The sequence below is a fragment of the Athene noctua genome, chromosome 10, assembly GCF_965140245.1.
Source record: "Athene noctua chromosome 10, bAthNoc1.hap1.1, whole genome shotgun sequence".
In the NCBI taxonomy this organism is placed as follows: Eukaryota; Metazoa; Chordata; class Aves; order Strigiformes; family Strigidae; genus Athene; species Athene noctua.
In genome coordinates this window covers 5813378-5833675 of record NC_134046.1, presented here as the reverse complement: position 1 = coordinate 5833675, position 20298 = coordinate 5813378, and the positions used below count along the sequence as shown (strand labels likewise).

The following is a 20298-nucleotide window of genomic DNA, read 5'->3' as shown; positions in this document are numbered from 1 at the left end:
CTTTGCAGATCCCTGCTGAGAGAAGCCATTAAGACCCCTTTGGCCAGTTGCCGGGCTGGATAGCCAGCCAGCCAGCCAAGTGCTGTTTTCCACACTGCACCGCAGGACCACAACACTACTTAACCACTTTTATTCGGTGCCAAAGGAGAAACTGCGCTTGCAGAGGTGAGCCATGAGCACTTTGCCTTCCATCACCAGCCCTGTGCAGCGCCCAGCGTTACCTGCCTTCTGCCTCTCCCCTTCTCCGGCCTCGGGAGGAGGTTCTCTCTCCTGGAGCAGAGCAGAGCGGCCAGGATGTCTCCTGCACCTTGGGATCATCACACATAGTGCCACAAATCCAGGTTAACTCAGGGACCACAGGATCCAAATGATGGAAGGTTTTTATCACAAGCATCTTCAAGCCTGTCCGCCCCCAAGTGCAACGTTTGAATCCAGAGATGTCAACATGCAGGGCTTTTACCCAGGGCTCCAATTATGCAGATGCTGATTTACAGGAGTGATGACTGAAACATCTCCCTCATAAAAATTGGCAAGGAGATTTAACCATGTATGTCTAATGGCAAAACCCTCTATCTCCATGCATCTTCTTGCTAGTTTGAAAGTCAGATCATTTTTGTTCTTCCTTTCATAGAAACCTGGTTTGCATATATAATCAAATTTAGCATTAATGAGTCTCTCTCCTCATCTTCTATTCCTAATGCCTCAAACAGCCACATTCAGATAATGCCAGCAGATTCTGCCATCAAGAATGTGGCTTGCCATAAGGAGATTTTACCAGTTTCACCCAGGGATTTCCACAGAAGCAGTACATAACTCCAAAACCTGCCTCCTGGAGCACTGTATCTCAATCCTATGTGCTAATCCTACACAACTCATTTATACCAGGTCCCACTCTGGGCTGCTTGAGAATCATCAGGATTTAAATGAATTGTTAGGTGACCTTTTAAAATTAACTCTTCCACGCTCACAACTTGAGCCTAAGTGGAAAATGGTAGGCACTTTTCAGATGAAAGATGTCATTTATTTGCAGTGTGGTCAGGCACTGCTGACCTTTTCTCCTTCCTTCCTTGCCTGTACCAGCATTTGTGCCATTTGAGCAGCAACTTTTCAATGGGACAGCACAGTTCTCAGTTTCCCACAAGATATGCACACAGATAAACATCCACGTGAACAGTGTGCAGAGCAACCATTGCTCTGCAGTCTCTGTAAAACCATGGGATCACAAGACAGATTTTCACAGTGCTCTTTCACTTGTGCTCTAGGTTTTCAGTTTTTAGGGCTTCCATCCTTCTTCTGCTACCCTGATCTAAAAGCATATGGCTCATCAAAGCCAAAGGTTTCAGAGTCACACGTCTCCCACAAGTTGAGACTTGCAGACCGCAAGGTAAAACACCACGTGGGCACTGTTATTGCTTCTGCTGCTGTTATCCCAGTCCCACTGACAGAGTGACATATGGCTATCACATCTGTCTTCAGTGAGACTACAAAAACTTTTCAGATCTTTCCTACCGCACACAAAGGAGCCTGATGTCTAATGGCAAAATCCACCTCCCAGTTCTTCCTATTAAAAATAACTTGTCCAACAGAGTGCCCCGCCTGCACGTTACCCATGCCCTGATATGCGTTCAGAAGTTGTATGTCCAGTGACAAGGACCGATAAAGCCTGCCTGTTTCACAGGGCTCTGGTCCCTTGGACGCTCACATCCCATCATTTCACTCTGGCAATTTTTGTCTGTACAGAGCTGCAGTGTATTCTGCATGCATTATGCTAAACTGCCTATAAGAAATCATCCAATTAATGACAGCTTACACAGAAGGGTTAGTTACACAGTAATTACCTTTCTAATATTAAATATCACAGAAATGGATTTACATTTTTTGATTAAGTGGCACATGTCTTATTGACCTGACACTACACGTACAAGACCTTTGAGGTAGTAACGGGACCAGGTTTTCAAGAACAGCTAGGCACCTACACACCAAGGCAGACATCAAAAAAAAATTACAATACATTTTTTACACGTGCTTGTGTATCTTAGACATCAAGATGGATGGACTGAATGCTGTCACTACATAAACAACATCAGCAGGCAGAAAGAAATATTCTTATTATTAAGCCTTTTCTTTCAATATGAGGGTAGAGAGGATCAAACCCTCAACGCTTCCAGCCCTGCATCCATGAAGAGCATTGAGCTTCAGCAAGGTTATCCTGCTCCATCACCTAAAGTCTCTGCCCATGCCAGAGTAGACAGCAGCCTTCTGGTTAAGCAAACACACACAAGCAAACGTGATGGAGAGTCCCAAGCAACTACAACATATCTCAGGCCCATAATACACTATACAGAGTAAACTACTAATCACACATGCCTCATGCAAGCATTATCTTCTTAATATTTTTTCATTTATTTTCAGCATTTCAAGATATCTGGGCTTTTCTAGGACACACTTGAAAGCATGCAGATACTTATGTCCATTCATATGTATGCAAATATAATCCAACAAAAGCACTCCGTGGCCAGATGAGCAATCAGCATTCAGACAAAAAGACAAGACAACTTATCAGTCTTTCAAGATTCAGATTCCCTTTGCCTTCCAAATACACATCTGTGTGCAAGGCAAGGGGTGCTAACCCTTTCAGAATCTATGTAATCAAAGCAAGCTTGACTCTTGCCTGGCCTTTTTCCTGTCTCACCAGTCAAATGATCACATCATGAAGGCAAGGAAGCAAAGCAAGCTTAGCTTGGTCCATGTAACACAGATTTTTCCAACCGCCTTGCGATTCCCTTGTCCCACTCGAGATGAATGGGGATTTGCTGTCCAAATGCCCTGCACTGCTTTGGAAATCTTTGGCACATCCCGTGAACTTGCTCATGAGCAGTGACGATCTGCAGTCATGCAAGGCCTGGAATGTTTTTTTTTTTTGCACAAAGGCAAGAATTCAAAAACTCCTTAGACACATTTGGGTTCACTGAATAACATCGTGTTCATTTCCAAGCTGTCCTATCAAGAAAAGCCCCAGTGTCCTCAAGATCAGTCCTGCAACATAAATGACTTGCATCTGCCCTGATACAAGCAGCACTGGCTTAGCCAAAGCTACTTGTATGGTCTTTGTGCCCAAAATACCCCTTCTGCTGCACCCATACCAGCCCAGACTGGGCAACAAGCTGGCAGAGAAGGGAGTTTGTTTCACGGTATTTTAAAACAAAAACCTGCAGATACAGCAAGGCAATCACAGCACCTCCCAGCTTGCAAAAAGGTGGAGTTTCTGCATCTCCACTATTTATCAAGGGTTATAGTGAAAGTCGTTACAGACAACACCGCAGCTCCTGTTTTTATTTTACATGGAATCTGGCCAAATGTCAGGTTGCTTTGGGTCTGCGGGAGGAAAGTTGTTTGGGTCAAATCACTGCGAGGAAGCAACAGAAGTAATTACAAACCTCAGCCTTGAGATACAAACTTTCCCTCTTTACAAAAATATTTTTGCAGGTAAAACCACCTCATTATACATGAGATAGTTCAAATACACCACACTACCATACCCAGGGCTCTGCTTTTCATTTAATTTGCCTTTGCAGGGCTCCAGAGACACACAACGACTGCAAAACAAATAGACCACAACTGACAAACTTGTCTTGCTTGTCTTGCTCACTTTTTGCAGACCCCAATAAAAGCAGTCTAAACACATCCAGAGATTCACAGGACTGAAATTAATTCATGGAGATGAATGAATATATTTCTTCTCTTTCATCCTTCCTTATTCATTACTGTCAGGTGCGTGTATAGGTGAGTCATCTCACAAGTGAAGTTGTAACAGCGTTTGTGACATTGCAACTGGTTGTAGTGCCACAGTAGATTATCACCAGGAATAAGCTTCAGAAGGACACCCTCTTCTCATGCAAAGATTTGTGGAGTAACAGCCAGGGGAATGAAAAAGAGGAAGGACAAACACAGCTTTTAAACAGCTTTTCCCTGCCCCCAGCACATGCCATGAAGCAAGACTTGACTCAAAGCTGGAAACACCCAGGGCCTGTCTTGGTACAGCTGTGTGCAGTTTTCCAAGCCCTGATTTGCGATCCAAAAACTCTAAGTACACAATCTGTTACCAAGGTAGAGTCAAAAAAAAAAAAAAAAAATTCAACTCTTGCTTAACTGCTAGAAGTCACTTTTTTTTTTTTTCCACTTTCTCTTAACCTTTCCTGGGCCTGAGCCAATGTTGTCTCTTAATGGCTTCCTAAATGCAATTTCTTGGCTGACAATAAGATTACAAAGTACATGGGAAATACAAACAAAAACGTATTACAGTGCTGTGAATATTCAGAATCATCAGTCTTATCTTGGCATCTTCGCTCTGGGTGCTAGGTGATAGTCAAAGAGAAGACTGAGGGTCAGATAAAGTCCTACTCCTCGAGGCAGAGGCCCATGTCTGAGCCAGACTACAGGTAAACTGGAATTTGCACACCTGTAGATTTATTCTGCAACAGTTACAGTTTCACACCCGAGAAACCTACAGCTTGTCTCCAGACTTCCAAAACCTTGCACTCATTAATACACAAACTTCAGCAGCAACGTTGTACAAGAGGTTTATTAATAAAAATGTGCTGACCCCTAAGCCATGGTGGGCCTTCACAAACTGCCCAAAAGATGAGAGTACAAATTCAAAGCTGGACCGCCCAGAACAGTTGTGGACATTTTTGGTCTACGTCACCCTCACCCTACCAACCCTTCTGAGGAACCCCCATACCTCTGCCGCCATCTGTGCTGCAGCACCACAAAGCCTCCCCCCAGCACGAGAGCCACCCAACGCCCAGAATCGCTGCGTCACCAGCTGGGCTTTGAACTTTATTTCTTTTCAGATGCAATCTAGGACTCGAGTGGGAGGCGTTAAGAGGTGCCATGAGTAGCATATGGGCTATAGTACACAAACAACAGGGCAGAAATGCCAGTTTTCCCCTTCTTAGATTGCAGAAAGGGCTTTCCCCACTTTTGTGTCCTACCTGCTTGCTTTTCACACTAGAAATCCAAAACTTGGCTTTCTGGGAAATATGCATTAAAAAAAGCGTAAGTTTTCCAAAAGCAGAAGTTAACACCTCCCTTTTAGATGACGAATAAGTCAAAAGAAGACAACATTAAAATTACTTGTGCTTGCCTTCCCAAATCCTAAAACACTGTAAAACTGGGTGTTATGATTCAGCCACCACGTCACTCACATGACACCGGTCACACCCTCTGACAGGTGATTACTGTAAAGCTCTGAAAATCTCATCAGCGTTAACAAGAGCAGGTTTAATAAATTCCACTGTCACCAGCACTTTCTGCATAAAAAACCCCCACTCACACATCATTTAACACCTGAAATGAAACAGCTGTAAATCCAGCAATTAGTGGTATAATTTGACTGTTCTGATCAAGCGCACTGAGGGCTGTGAGCCTGCCAGAGAATGTGGAAGCAGCCACGGGATCGGCTGGAGCCTTTAGTGTTTTGGGGTTTTTTTAAGTTTAAAATTATAATTAGGCTGATAAAAGGAGCCTGAGGGAGAAATGGACACTTAGTTGAGACCAGAGATGGTAGAGAGAGGTGGATAGCAGTTGACAGGCATGGTGAAGGGAGAAGGAAGATGGGAGCAACAACATGAACAGAGCTGGAACTGGGGTAATCCAAAAAGCCTTTCCAGTATATTAAAAACAAAACAAGTCTTCCACACTCTGAGATACCATATGCTAAAACCTGCTTAATTCTACTTACACTTACATGTCAGAGGGGCAAAAAATAATATCTTGGACCATCTTAAATTTAACACACTCTGTACCCTTCTCCCACGTTCCCCCCTGGCCAAGGACTGGCACACCTCGGCTCTGTTTACATCCAGCCACATGTGCGTTGAGATACATACACCCAGGCAGCGCGCAGACGGAGCAGCCAGCAGAGTTCTGCATGTGGCTTTCAAACATGACAAAGGCAGCTTTTATATTCGATGCTGGAAGAAGTTACAGACCTAGGAAACTGCCAAGAGAATAAGAGTTCCCACTTGCTGTCCCGAGGATGTCAATGCACTGTGGGGGAAGAGTTTTCTCCAAGGGCACAAGCCAAACCCGCCGGCCCAAAGCCCTTCCCGAAGGAGGTCGCTTCCCGACCACCACCAGACGTAGCTTCACCGGGCAGGCAGTTGAAAGCCCACGCTCCCAACAGAAATAGCTTTGCTCCCCGTTCCTCTGCTCCACGGCAGAGCGGTTGAAGCACCCCCAGAGCGATGTCTGGGGCTCAACCCCTGAACATCCCAACTTCTCCTCGAGGCATGAGCAGCAGCACCGGGTGGCTTTGCAGGAGCTTTGGGTGAGGAACACAAGGCACCTCGTCCATCCTCCGCACGCAGAGCCACCTCGTCCCGAGCCCATGGCACCGCCACGTCCCCATCGCCACGTCCCCATCGCCCACCTCCACGGGACGCGGTGCTTCGAGGCTCCCAGCGGAGGAGAAGAGCTGCTGGTGGTGTGGCCAGGGACCAGGTCTGGGGTGAGCAGCTGCCCCCAGCACCCCAAAACACCCCACGCAACACCCCGCGGCTGGGCTGCGCGCGGCGGGGGCGAACATGTGGCTATAAACGCACCCGCGTGGGGACGCGGCCCCCAAAATATGCGGCTTACATAATTCCCCAGCCAGCCGGCGTTAGGGGAACGTGATTAATCCTCCATGACATGTTCTGAACTTTCCGTTCAGAGAGGCTCTCTGCTCCCGCAGACCTACCGGCGATGAATGTCATTTGACCTGCAGACTTCGCTACGAATGAGCATCAGAGCAACAAACGGTGACATTGCTCCGCAAACCAATTATCCGCCTCCTTCCCCGCTCGGCCCAGAGACAAGTTTGCTAAATGCATAATGAGGATTTTTATTCTCCCCACACCCCCCCTCCCCGTTTAAAAAAAAAAAAAAAAAAATTGTTTACATCCAGCACGGGGTGAGGGGGGGGACGGACACCCCCAAACCCAGCCCCCAGCCCGCCCCGCCGGCCACATCGCTGTGGGATGAGGGTCCCCAGCCTCAGCCCCTCGCCCCCCCGCCCCGTGTCCCCTGTCCCCAGCCCTCGCCGCCGTCCCAGCCCGGCTCCCACCTGTTCCGCGGGGCGCGGCGCCGTGCGCGCACTTTGGGGACAGCCCCCCCCTACCCCTTCTCCATCCCACCCGCGGCCGAGGCGCTGCCCCACAGCCCCCCCGGACTCACCCACTCGAGCACCCTGAGGAAGGCCAGCGGCTCCTTCACCACGCGGAAAGTGCCCGCGGAGGCGAGCTGCGGGCAGAGACAAGGAGTCAGCACCGCGCCGCGCCGCTCCGCGCTCCCCCCCCCCCTCCCCTCCGCCGCATCCCGCCCGCGGGGCTCCGCGTACCTGGTCCACCGCCTCCATGGCGCCGCAGCCCCGCGGAGCCGAGCGGAGCGGAGCGGAGCCGCCCGGCAGCCGGGGATGCGCGGCGCTGCCCCCGCGCACGCCGGGCGGAGCAGCCGGGCGGGGCCCCGCGCCCTCCGCGCCGCCCCGCGGAGCCGCCCCGCGCCCGGGCACCGCTCCGGCCTCCGCCCGTCCGTCTCAGCGCTGCTTCTCCGCCACTTTTTAAATTAGGGTTTGTTTTTTGGTTTCTTTTTTTTTTTTTTTTGGTAATAATTTTTTATTTCGGGGCAGGAAGGGAAAGGAAGAAGTCGGGGAAAGATGAATTAAAAAAAAAAAAAAAAAGAAAAAAACCTGCTTTCCCCACCGCCTGCAAAGAAACTATTAATATTTCCGTGGAAGCAACAGGGACAGGGAGGGGATGGCCCCACGCTGCACCGTGTCCTTCTTTCCCCTCTCAGGGCAAACTTGCCCGCCGGCCTCCCGCGCAGCAGGGCTGCAGCTCTGCTCGCAGCCGCTCGCTCCCTCCTGCTTTTGTAGCATTTCCTTGACAGCAGAACAGCATTTTCTGTCTTGCCGTGGTTCTGGCCTCGTTTCCCAACATAACCTTAATAATTATAGTACATCCTGGGTGGCACAGCCTGGCGGGAGCAGCAGCTCGCTGTGCCCAACCATGCGGGTGCTGCTCCTGCTTGCTGACAGTTTCCAGTTCTTGGGGCATTAAATCACCGTGAGGGTTTTGCCACAGAGCCAAATGCCCCAGCAAAGGCTCGGGAAAATGTTAAGGGCACAAACCCATCACCCTATTTAACAGCGCATAGCCAGAACTCGACTGAGGCCCCGATTCTGTAAATATTTGCATATTCGACTTCACTGCCACCCTGACAACCAGTTGTGCCACCAGAAGGACACCAGTGCTCAAATAGGATTTAGGGCCTAAGTAGGTCAGAGACTGCAATATCTACCTAAAAAATACCTGAAGCTTTTATACCCTGTGAGGAATCAGCCATCTGCAAAAGTTTAATAAGTCAATTACTTTTGCTGAATAGCTAAAGCTCTATTTAAAAAAAAAAAAATTCTCAATGTATTCTCAGAGTAAGCAAGATGGGGGGGCTGGAAATTAATTCCTGAAGGTTTCCTTGGAATTTGAAGCAGAGGATTTTGTGTCAGTCATGGATCTGCAACAAACACAGCTGAAGTCTGTGGTAGCAATGGGACTGGGTCCGGTTCTATTTTTAAATAAATAATCTTTTCTTACCCTATCAAAACCACCTTTGAGGTCAGAATTACATTTCTTTTTTTTCAAGGAAAAAAACAAACACACATTTGTTGTATTTTGTACCCTCCCTTCTTTTCTGCCCTAGGAGAAAAAGAAAAATGGAGAACCTTGCCTTACAAAATGTTGTCCAGTAAGGTTTTTTTAAATTTATTTAAATAACCTCTAGGAAATACAAAACACTTTTCAGCAATTCTAGTAACTGCCTTCTGGTGGCCTAGTGGCATAGGAGGCAGAGCCTCTTCACAGAGGTATATAGGGACAGAGCATCCCTAAATCTCCAAAAGGCACAAGCAGCAGGGACACACAATTAATTACCCCTCTGACTTTCAGCCAGAACTTCTCCCACTGGTGCAGAGCTTCAGGGCCAGGTCACTACAAGCCACCTGCCTTTGGCTCTCACACCTGAAAAAGAAATTAGTTCAGTCCCCAAGAAGAGCACAGTAACTGTGCTTCTTCCTGGAGAGATTTCCCGCACTGGTATCTGATACCAGGCAGAGTTAATCTGCACCAGTACAAGTAACCACAAAAGTTCTTGGCTGTGGGAAGTTCCACTGCTTGCAGTTTACCATGACTTTCATGTGCTGTTTCCTTTAATAGGTTTCTTTCATGGAGAGACTTACAGCTGTGGATGTATTGAAGCAGTTCAAAAACCTCCTGAGAGATTTAAAAAAAAGTACTGAAACATTTAGTAAAGGAATAACTGAGCAGAAGACTGGGAAGATGGGATGAATCTTTCTTCCTTAATTTTACCAGTACTATATTCTGGAAAAAACATATGCCCAACCTCCATTGACTGCCATGGAGAGCTGGAACCCTAATTAACTCACTCTTTATTTATTATCTGCTATTATAATCCTGAGATTTTTTAGTAGCACTTAAACGTCAGTTTTCAAAAATTGTCAAAGAAAAACAACAGCAAATATTCTTAAGACCTTCACCACTGGAAGGTTGGGCCCTCTTGAAGACTGGGTTGGTTTCCCACTGCTCTCTAGCTCAGCACACTTGGGCTTCAGACAGCTACAGGAGCTCCCTCACGCTCTGTTTTCCATTCCCTTTCTACCATCCCAGCTGTGTTTTGGTTTGGTGCTCTTCAGCGCTCGTCCATCCCCACCTCAGCTCCCCCTTTGGCTAGAAATCCTTGCAGAACCATGGCAGCAGCTTGATTTTATAGTCAGTGCTCGGTGCCTCCTCTAGTCGTTATCAAGTCTTCCAGATGGCTATTAGCATTTGTACATACTTCAACATGGCAGTGTCTCTTTGGCTTTCACAGCTGCTTTCTTTATAGCTCAGAAGTAAGAGCAGCTCCTTCCCAGTTCTCAAGCCTTCTAGTACAAACCTTGTCCTGCAAATGACATTAGAGATCCACACTTTTTTGATACTACATAATAAAACACACTCTGAAACGTATGTTCAAACTAAGAGATGATGTGTCTGCAATTACTGGAGATACAGCAAGAAGCTATACACCAAGATACTAAATTACATTCACTGTTCTCACACCTGGATGACTGTGCTTGACATGCATTGATCAAAAGTGCCATTAGAGGTGCAGTTACAAATCTTCAAGGTGAATGAAAAATATTCTGGGGAGATTAGAAGCATTTCACAGGGACAGGACCTCACACCATAAGTGTGTTCCCTAAGACAGGAGCCTCCCAACTTTTTCTTTCCTTGGAGAGGGTCCACCGGTGCCATAGTGGTGCCAATCCTGCATCACTACTGGGGTCCAAAGTCCCCCACAGGACTCTACTGCTTTAGTGAAAAATAGCACAGAATATCATAGGATGGTTTGGGTTGGAAAGGACCTTAAAGATCATCCTGCTCCAACCCCCCTGCCACGGTCAGGGCCACCTTCCACTAGCCCAGGTTGCCCAAAGCCCCGTCCAACCTGGCCTTGAACTCTTCCAGGGAGGGGGCAGCCACAGCTTCTCTGGGCAACCTGTGCCAGGGCCTCACCCTCCTCACAGGGAAGAATTTCTTCCTTGTATCTAGTCTAAATGTACCTTCTTTAGTGTAAAACCATTGCCCCTCATCCTATCCCTGCATCCCTTGATCAAGAGTCTCCACTTTCCTGCAGCCCCTTTCAGCCCTTGGGGGGCCGCTCTAAGGTCTCCCCGGAGCCTTCTCTTCTCCAGCTGAACCCCCCAACTCTCTCAGCCTGTCCTCACAGGGGGTGCTCCAGCCCCCTGAGCATCTTCATGACCCTCCTCTGTGTCTGTGTCACCAACAAAGATGTTAAACAGCTCCAGTCCCAATGCCAACTGCTGAGGAACGTGCCTTGTCACTGCTCTCCACTTGGACATCGAGCCATTGACCACAACCTTTTGAGTGTGACCATTCAGTCAATTCCTCATCCATCGAATCCACATGTCTCCAGTTTGGAGACAAGGACAGTGTCAAATGCTCCACACAAATCCAGATAGATGACATCAGTTGTTCTTCCCTTATCCACCAAGAGATAATTCCCTTATCTCTTCCCTCTTCACTTTGGAAAAATAAATTTAAGTGGCACAAATCCTGATATATCAAGTTTAAAAGCTTAAGTCCCCATTTCAGGATTAGCATCTTGTCCAGTTACAAGCAGTGAATTCTTTCCTGTTTCTAGGAAGACATACCCTGATTTTTCATTTGGGTACAGAGTGGGAAGTTTCTCTGATTAATGGCAAGTGTAAAAACTACATCTGTTAGACGTTATATATCAGTAAGCAAAGCATGAAGATGTGCCTACTTCTCACTCTTACCTTGGAAAGGTTTTCTTCTCAGGGCTTTACCTGAAGATCCATGTTAGACTTCGACCTGCCTGAACCTGTATTCCGGCAAATAATTGCCTACTGTGTCCTGCAAGCAACAAGTCAACTAAATTCAGCCTTTTGCTCCACACCCATGGGCTGCAGACCACACTGCGCTGGAAAGCAGCGGATCAATGCAAGCAGCAGATCAACGGAAGCACGGCTGTGCAAGCACCACTCCTGAGCGTGTGGCTCAGGATCGAATTGTCCCCGTGGAAATGAAGAAACAGCCTTTGCAAGAAGAGGACGCTAACTTTGGGGACAGTAGTGATGCTGGCCCTGCCCAGGGCTGCGGCAGGCAGAGCTGTGCCAGCCTTGAGAGGCTGAAAGAGGACAGCGGGGATTTGTCTTTGCTTGGGACATCTTTGGTTTAAATCTTACTTCCATCTGCTAATGGGGAAATTGTAGGAAACAATCCCTTGTTCTGCTGAACTGGACGTTAAAATGTAAGCCAGATCTACTTACATACAGATATATATGTGCATGCACCTATAAAAATTAAACAGTTGAAAATGCTTTTCTCCTTGCATGTGGCAGAGCACAAAGCCCACGACCTGTGGGTCATCCAGGCTGCAGCAGCAAGGACCAGACGGTGGGGTCACTCAATCTGAAGTGAGTTTAAGGCAACTGGTGATAGCACCAGTGCTATTTTTTTGTGAGCAGTTGGGTGTGGAAATGAGGTCTCGCACACGCGCTAGGAGGACCATATGGCGCTTAGCACACCAGATTTCCCAGCTCCAGCCAGGCCTCAGTCTCACACTCTACCTGTCACTCTTCTCAAGATCCACACTGTCGAGGGTCATTTCATCCTCTCGGGGTCTCCATCAAATTTGTTCGCAATACATTATCCCCAGAAAAGGAGAGCTTGGTGCCATCTCTTGGATCTTTCTGTTGTTTTTAAAGCTACCAGTCATTTTGATTAGGGTACAATATTTTCCCCTGGGGCTGTATTCTGCACCAGGGAGCTTTTAACCTTTTCCTGGCACAGGGGAGTTCACTTTCCCAACCCAATGCCAATTGCCAGCCATTTCATGGCTTGGCTTCATTCATTTGATGTCTTCACTCTAAAATTTAATAACAGATAGGAAATTATATATAAGGCCTTGAGAGAGCCAAGAATTGCCTTCTTTGTGACAAGGAACCCCATGTGGGCATCCATGGGAGAGAACAGTCTCTGCCCCTTAGGTCTCAGACAGCTCCTGTACCACATTTTCCAGCACTCATGAGCCTCCTTCCTCGTTCTGTGTTCAAATTCTAGGTTTGCACTCCTGCCTATAAATAATCCTTAATAAACCTAATTTCCCAAGGAACATCAGTTCCCAATTTTCCTTGTGTCCAAAGCATAAGGCCAAGCAGGGACATCAATCCAGCTGATCGTATGTTAAGGTCAATACACTAAAATGCCACAGCATTGCAGAATATTCCACCCTCAGAAACTGAAAACAGTCTGCATACAGAAACCCACATGTGCTTGTTTCAGAGAAAAACAGCTTGGAAAAAATGCATGTCTCAATATTTTGCCAGATAGACAATAAAAAGTCTTCAGGATTCAAATTAGTAGAGCAATGAGGCCATTGCTCATTATTAAGCTAAAGGTACAAAAGTATTTTTAAAAGGAGCTTTGTTGAATCAGCAGTTGTTTTTCTAGCAACATGCACAATTTCTTTAAGCAGGGTTATTTTCAGAGTATGATATGAAAATAATTATGGAGCACTTTCTAAAGGTTCAGTGATTAAGGCAAGCAGCCAGCTGTTTGGCTGCACAGCTGATGTTGACCAAAAAGTATCATGACTACAAGTCAAACTATCTTAAGATTTCTAGATCTCACACAAAACTTACAATTATTTCTCTCCTGATCTCTAAGAATAGCTGCAGAAATCATCTTTGGTGTTTCTTCTTGGATTTCGGTTATGTGCCGATGAAATGAAATTAAAAGTCGTATTATTGAAAATCGAGTGTTCCTGAGTCCAAAAGGTTTGCCTGATTTCACTGCAACCTTTGTTCCATGTACAAAGAGCAATCCTGATTTGATTTTAAAAATTAATCAGTCATTTTTCTTTTCCTTCTTAATCCTTCACTGACATCAAGTCTTGTCATTTTTGATCCTAGCTTCCAGAGCACATTGTCTGGCTTTAATCAAAAGCATTCTGTAATTAGGTTCCAGCTAATTTAGCTTAGACTATTTAAAAGCAAAAAATAACCTTGCTTCCTGGTAAAACCCAGCTAAGTTTCAAAGGAGCTGAACAGGGGTAGTTTCATTTCATAAATATATTGCTGGCACCCAAATCCTTCCCTTAAAAGCATGGGGATATAATTTATCCTGGGCATTTTGAGAATGATTTTGAACACAGGAACACAAAGAGCACAAACGAACATGAGAAGCACCTCTGCAGTTATATTCTCTCTCACTCCAAAAACCTGGGTCTGGAGCTCTAGAAGGGATGCTGTCAGGGCTCGATCCTTCAAATCCGACCTACTTTTCCATTTCATCCTTTACCAAAGCAAATGTTTAAATGCTAGATATTTTTTTCTTCTTAAAGAGGGAAAATGTCAGTGTGCCAGCTCCGAGGTACAGCTGCAGAAGTCAGAGCTGCTTTGGGGTGACCGCAGAGGGAGGTGCTTGCACCACATCCCCCATGGAGATGTTGCCCTCAGCTGTCCCAGCCCCAGGAAGGACATGACCGCACACCCGAGCTGTGCCCAGGCCCAATGCCCGTTCAGGGCATCAGAGCAATAACCACCCAAACCCACTTTGCTGCTGTTTTGCATGAGAAAAGCTCTGTTCAGGGTCAGGGCTAGCCAGTGGAGGGGAGGATTCACCTTGCCAGCTCCAGGATTGAAGGAGAAATACCACAAACCCAAACTTTGCCCCTCAATACTGATGTAAAGGACATGCACACCACTTATATCCTTAGAAAGGATGAGGTAGGCATACTGCATGCACATCTCTATCCCAGGAGGAATTTCCACTGTCCTTTCCTTGCCAGGGGAGCATCCATCTATTTGCCTCCCTCAGCCTGGATTAAAGCTCTGCAATTTGGCAGCACAGCAGGTGCAAATCTCCCAAAACACAAATTGGAAAAAAACCAAACACTGAAATCCCCGAACTCACACCAGCACAGCCCCGCATGTTGTAAGGTATTTTTCACAGCTAGCTGTGTAAGACAGTCAATAAAAATACAAAGGACAGGAAACATCCCAAAGACCGTCGCTCTCCAAGACATACCCACGTAACTCCACCTGCACCCACAGCCTGGAGGAGCTGGCGCCCCAGCGCTTCAGAGAGCAACAACAGCTCCTTCTCTTTAAAACTGCTACTTGCCATTTGCCCTGCTGCCTGCTGGTCTGAGCTCTCACACAAAGCATGGGAGGAAAATTCAGTCTCTTCTCCAGCCAGGGAAAGTTCAAACTCCCAGCATCCTTTCCAGAGGGTGCCCCAAGCACAGGGCTGCAGATGAGGCCAGGCTGAGAGGCAAAGCATCATGTGCTGTGCAGCCCAGGCAAGGGCTGCTCCAAATAAGATCCAAATACTCAGCAGGTTTTACTGGTGAAACGCTAGGCTTTAGAGACAGGGACCTGCTCGGTTGTTCTTGTAAGACATCTAATGAGTACTTGATGGGTGGGTAAAAGAATTAAGCATGGCACCAGTTTCCGCAATCTGCAACAGGATTTCAAGAAACTTTCAGGAAATGAGTAACTCTCTACATCCCACTTTCAGGGATCGGAAACATAAGACGGACTAGCCAAGTGTAAATTATGGGAAAGCAAGATCCTACAGATCTCAAAAAGCAACTTGCCTGTAACATCCCTGAACATCAGCCCCCACTCCTCTTATTCTCGTTGCAGGCAATTCACACATTTTCTCTGCTTTCCTTGCACTGACTACAGTTTTCCCAACTGATTTCTCAAGCTTTGGGGTTGAAAAGGAAGCAGTGCTGTAAACCCTCAGGTTTTAATAAGGAACTTTGCTGGATTTAATTGGAAATTTTTATTAGCAATATGACTAGTTTGCCAGCATGTGCTGAAGTGGGATCATCAGTGGCACCTCAAAACAGAAGATTTATTACCTGTCATAAAGAAACCTATTTAAAACAGTCGATAATCACCAAAAAATAACTGGGCACATTCCTTTTCATGACAATTAACATACCATCTCTTTCTCATGCTAAACTTTATCTATGAATTTCCTTCAGATCTGCAATCTGGCTAAAGCTGTTGCAACAGTCATGCTGTTTGCTGACATGCTATTTATAGCACTGTTCAGAACACTGAAATCCATTCCCTCCTCCCAGGACTATGGTTTTAAATTTGTGGTGGTTTAAATTTGTGTTTCATCAAATTGAAACCAGTAAAAATACTTCAAGGGGTTTTTTTGAGGTTTGGTGGAAGGATTAAAATGAGAAAAAAACCCAAAGGGCAACTTGTACTACCCATTCCAACAGCCTGTTGAGTTCATTTTTCCTCGTAAGACGCTTGCAGACAGAGGTGCAGCTCTCCCAGCACAGCACCAGCTCTCCCCAGCCCAAGATGGGCAGCACTGAAGCATCCCCTCCCCACCGAGGACTTCCAGGCCCTGCCACATCCTCATTTCAGAGGAGGACTTGGGTACTCACAGGTGAAGGTGGTTGTGCCCACAGAGGTGGAGCGGAGCCTGGATTCTCACAACTAGTCAAACCCCCACCAGACTCTCTTCTGCCCCAGGGACAGTGTGTAAGGGGAAAACTCCTCAATTAATTTCTGAGGGAATCTAGTCAATACTGTCAAGCACAGAGAATCAGCTAGTGTATTATTGCTACTTAGCAAACAACACCCAGTTTTCATAAATTAGCCTTTGCATCTGGTTAGAAATACCCTCTTAGTGTTGTCCAACCACCCCTAGTCCCTGAAGCTGCAGAGAAGGTGACTGCCTTTTGTATTAAATAACTTAAACTCTGCTTCTTTGCTGGAAAGAGAAACACAGGGAGAACCTTCAGGACAGAGAGCAGGTAGAAACCATTAACACAAAAACCAGGGTGAAAGGGTGTTGTTACCAAACACAAGAAACAGCGTGAAAACTGAAGTGGAAAAATATGACGGAAAAATAATAAAAAGGAATTCAAAAACTACAAACATAACTAAAAGAGCAATTAAAAAGATAGCAGACACAGCCCAGCACAAAAATCTCAAATAGCTGCAGTGGAGCAGAAGATAGAAAGAGCTTTGCTGGAGGGAGGGATTATATTGAGTTAGCTCCTCCCAGAGACATCGTTAAGTCAACTAGCAAGGGGTAGGGAAGGAGGGAATGCTATGTATAGTGCCTGAGGGATAGTGCCTTTTTTTTTTTCTTTTTTTTTGGGGGGGAGAAGGACGAGTGGGCAGGGGCAAATGAGAGAAGCAGGAAAGGCTTTGCATGAGGCAGCAGTAGGTTATGCACTGAGCTATTCCAAACTCTGGCTAGATCTATTGAGCATTTCCTAGTTTAGTCTTCCGTACAACTATGTGCTTCCTAAGAGAAATAAATTTTCTTTTCTTGCTAAATGTCTTTTTTCTTAGAAATTAGAAATATCCTGAGTTTTGAGACCTTGAAATAAAAAGGAGGGGGGAGTAGCAGACGGGAATTCTGCAGCATCTTCTTTCTTTCTGTTCTCCTCCTTGTATTTTATCACCTCTTGCCTCTCTTCCTCAGACTTTGGCTTTTGACTATATTTCCTGCTGCAGTTTTCAGCAACATTTGAAGTCCTGCAAGGACAGCTCTTCAGGTGCAGAAGCAGCTGGGGGCTATGGCAGCTCTCACAGAATCCGTCTGGGAGAAGGAAAAAAAAGAAAAAAAAAAGTCTTAAGTCTCTGAAATAACTTATCTGAGAGAAATGATAAGCTCAGGCTGTCTGAGAGCATTTGGTAGGCCTGAGGAAGAATGGGACACTGGAGAAGAAAATAAAGAAGGTTCCTTTCCCCCCGGGCTGTTGTCAACAAAAGGCGGTGCAGTGACATTGCACTGCTTTTCTCCAAATCTGCCTTGGCAGAAGCAACTTCTAGAGCAGCCTGATCTTTGTGACGGCCATATACTTTGTGTATACACCAGAACTTCCTGGAGATCTGTAGATAAGTCCAATGTGTGTGTATACATATGTATTCATACACATACCTTAGTGGGTGACAGTCCTAGCACTTAAAAGGAACAGTGACTTTGTTGGCAATGTCTCCCCATGGGAGAGAAAGCTATAGGGGACACACGTGTGACTAAAGAACCAAATCCAGCTGTTCTGGCCTTAAGCAGGGAGCTCAGCAAGTGTGACTAGAAGGGCAGGGTCTGGCTATTCATGTGTCAGAGGACAGCTATGAGCCAGCGATGTGATATGGACATGAAAAGACAGACATGGTTCTGGACCCTCTCAGGGCAGGTATTTTCAGTGGAGATAAAGGAGTGTTTGTACCCCTGTACGATTTGGGATGCTGTGTGATGTTATGGTAATCCAAGAACAAGAAAGATGTAATCACATGGAAAGGTGTGGAGAGAAGAGTGAAAGAGTTTAGCTGCTTATCTGAGCAAAACAAGACCTGCAAGGGAGCATACAAAGAGTATCCTGAGCATGCAGATACACTGAAGGCTTAAGCCTCAAGCTCAGTCTCTGTGGCCATAAACAGCAGTTCCCACCCACCTACTGCTGGCCCCTTGGCCAAGAGTCTCAAAAGCAGCCCTTGACCGTGGAAGCACAGCCCTGCACCTCCCTGGATAGGTACCATAGGTGGGAGCTGTCAGTCTAGAAAAAAATGGGCAAATCAAGGCTTCAGTGAGCCAATTTTAGTACTTCTACCCGGGGACTCACCATGTGGTTCTTCTCTGCCTCCTTTTTTCCCTCAGTGAGCCATCACCAATGCGGGAGCAACCCTCGTGAAACAGCGATTGTGGGCTGAGAGTCTGGCGCTGGGGTTTCGGTTCAAACCTGAAACTGGGCCTGGATAAATCGGCTCCTGACAGAGGAGTGCCCTGGGAGTATGTTAAGATCATCTACTGAAATTTAGGCTGTTTCATGGTTTCTCTCTGAGGATGGATCTGACAGTGCCGGTGGTGTTTAGACTGAAAGCTCAATTGTGTTTTGACAACTGCTTTTCCTGGTGTGATGGAGAGGAGCATATCCTAAAATCTGTTTTGCCCAGGCTTGTGTCTCAGCAGTATTTAATAATCTGTGTTTGAATACTCTATAAATAAAGCAAAAGGCTCATGAGTCTCCTCGAGACAGTCTCCTTCCTCTCCTCCTGAGTTTAATGTAGACTACCTGCAAATCTGAAATCCAAATACATGCGTAAGAAAACAGGACTGTTGTGTCCCGTGCTCTGTCACTAGTCCTGTTGCTGCCCTGGAGGGACAGCAGTGACTGATGTGGCCAGGCTCTTTTTGTCTCTGTCACATGAGTGAAGTGAGGGAAAAGGAGAAATATGCATAAAACCTGAAGAATACTTTGATAAATCAATGAATTTTTTAATCCTAAAATAGTACAGAGGTCTTAGGTAAAGTGGATGAGTATATGTGTGTGTATAAGTACCTGATCCAGACCTGTTGTGCTGGAGGAAAGATTTAAGAAAATCCATCATGGGCAGGTAACAGATTGAAGGAACAACAGAAAGGACTTCTCCAACTGAAGAGCTGATCTCCCCCACATTCCTTACTCACGGTCTGAGCATGCAGGCCCAGGACCCGCAGGAGCTGCTGTATTTTAGAAGTAAAAATCACGGTAATTGATGTGAAAATGTTGATATTAAATGCCTTCCTATTGGGACTTATTGATTTAAAAGCAAGGCCATGTCTTTACAGAGCCGTATTAAACACCCTAGCAATTTTGTTAATTGAATTAATTTTAAAAGATACAGCTCAGGCAATTAAAATGCTTTTCAAAAAATATTTCATCACACGTTCCGTGCCTTTGATGTGAAAATTGGGGACAGCTTCTTTTGTTTTACAATAAAATCTCTGTTTCTACAAACCACCACGCCACTAAATGAGGAAAACAATTAAGTCATCAAATGAGCGTAAACAGAACAACATTCTTTGAGTTTTGAAAGGATATTATTTTTCCTTTGTACAAACCTTACCAGTAATTAAAATTATGTGCATAATATGACAGGAGGACATAGATTCTTAGGAAGATTTTCAGGGCTCTCAAGCAGGACACCTAGTGCAAAATCTGCTCCGTGCTGTTCAGTGCAAATATGAAAGCAGCAGGATTTGGGGTTGTTTAGTTGTCTTTCATCTAATTCTTTCAGAGGAACTCAGTTCATTATGAGGAAATCCATGATCGCACTTTTTTTATAAAAGCAAAGCATTTAGATCATGGGGAAAAGCGTAAATTGAGGACTATTGATAAGCTATAAACATCTCAGCAATACATGATAAAGATTATGAGTTTTGTATTTTAATGTGTTACTTTCCAATATTAGAGCTATTGAGTATAACCGTTTCACAAATCAACTGTTCATCACCAGTCCTCATTTGTACCAAAGCCTTTTTATACCTTTTTGGTGAAACAAACAGGACCTAAAAATAAGAATAATTTGCTGGCAGAGCACAAAGAATGCAGCATGAGTAAGAATCAGACCCCTTACCTAAAATGCATCAAAAAGAAAAACCTGATGACCGGAATAATTTTTGAAAATAATAGCCTGATTATATGTATATTTACATGTTAATTTGAGCTTGAAAAAAAAAAAAAAAAGTAATGTTCAAAGTGAAAATCAGGGAAGCCTAAATATTTTATAAATATTAATTTTTTTTGGTTTGTTTTATTGTGCGATTTGCTACGGTGGATATTTTTAGTCAGGCTTCCTCTGCGTTGCCATCATACTGCCTTGACACGCCTGGCAACACGCACTAGTTGTCA

General features: G+C 45.6%; 1 protein-coding gene across 1 annotated transcript in view; it reads right to left on the bottom strand.

Annotated features, from left to right (window-relative positions):
* The window catches only part of SYNPR (synaptoporin), a 110832-nt gene extending 103317 nt beyond the window's left edge, over positions 1 to 7515 (bottom strand). The window contains exons 1-2 of the mRNA XM_074913881.1: positions 7382 to 7515; positions 7219 to 7284 (exon numbers count right to left, since the gene is read on the bottom strand). Coding sequence (XP_074769982.1) covers positions 7219 to 7284; positions 7382 to 7399 — 84 coding nt within the window. The 5' untranslated portion in view covers positions 7400 to 7515. The remainder of the gene's footprint in view (positions 1 to 7218; positions 7285 to 7381) is intronic.
* Between the last annotated feature and the right edge of the window lie 12783 nt (positions 7516 to 20298).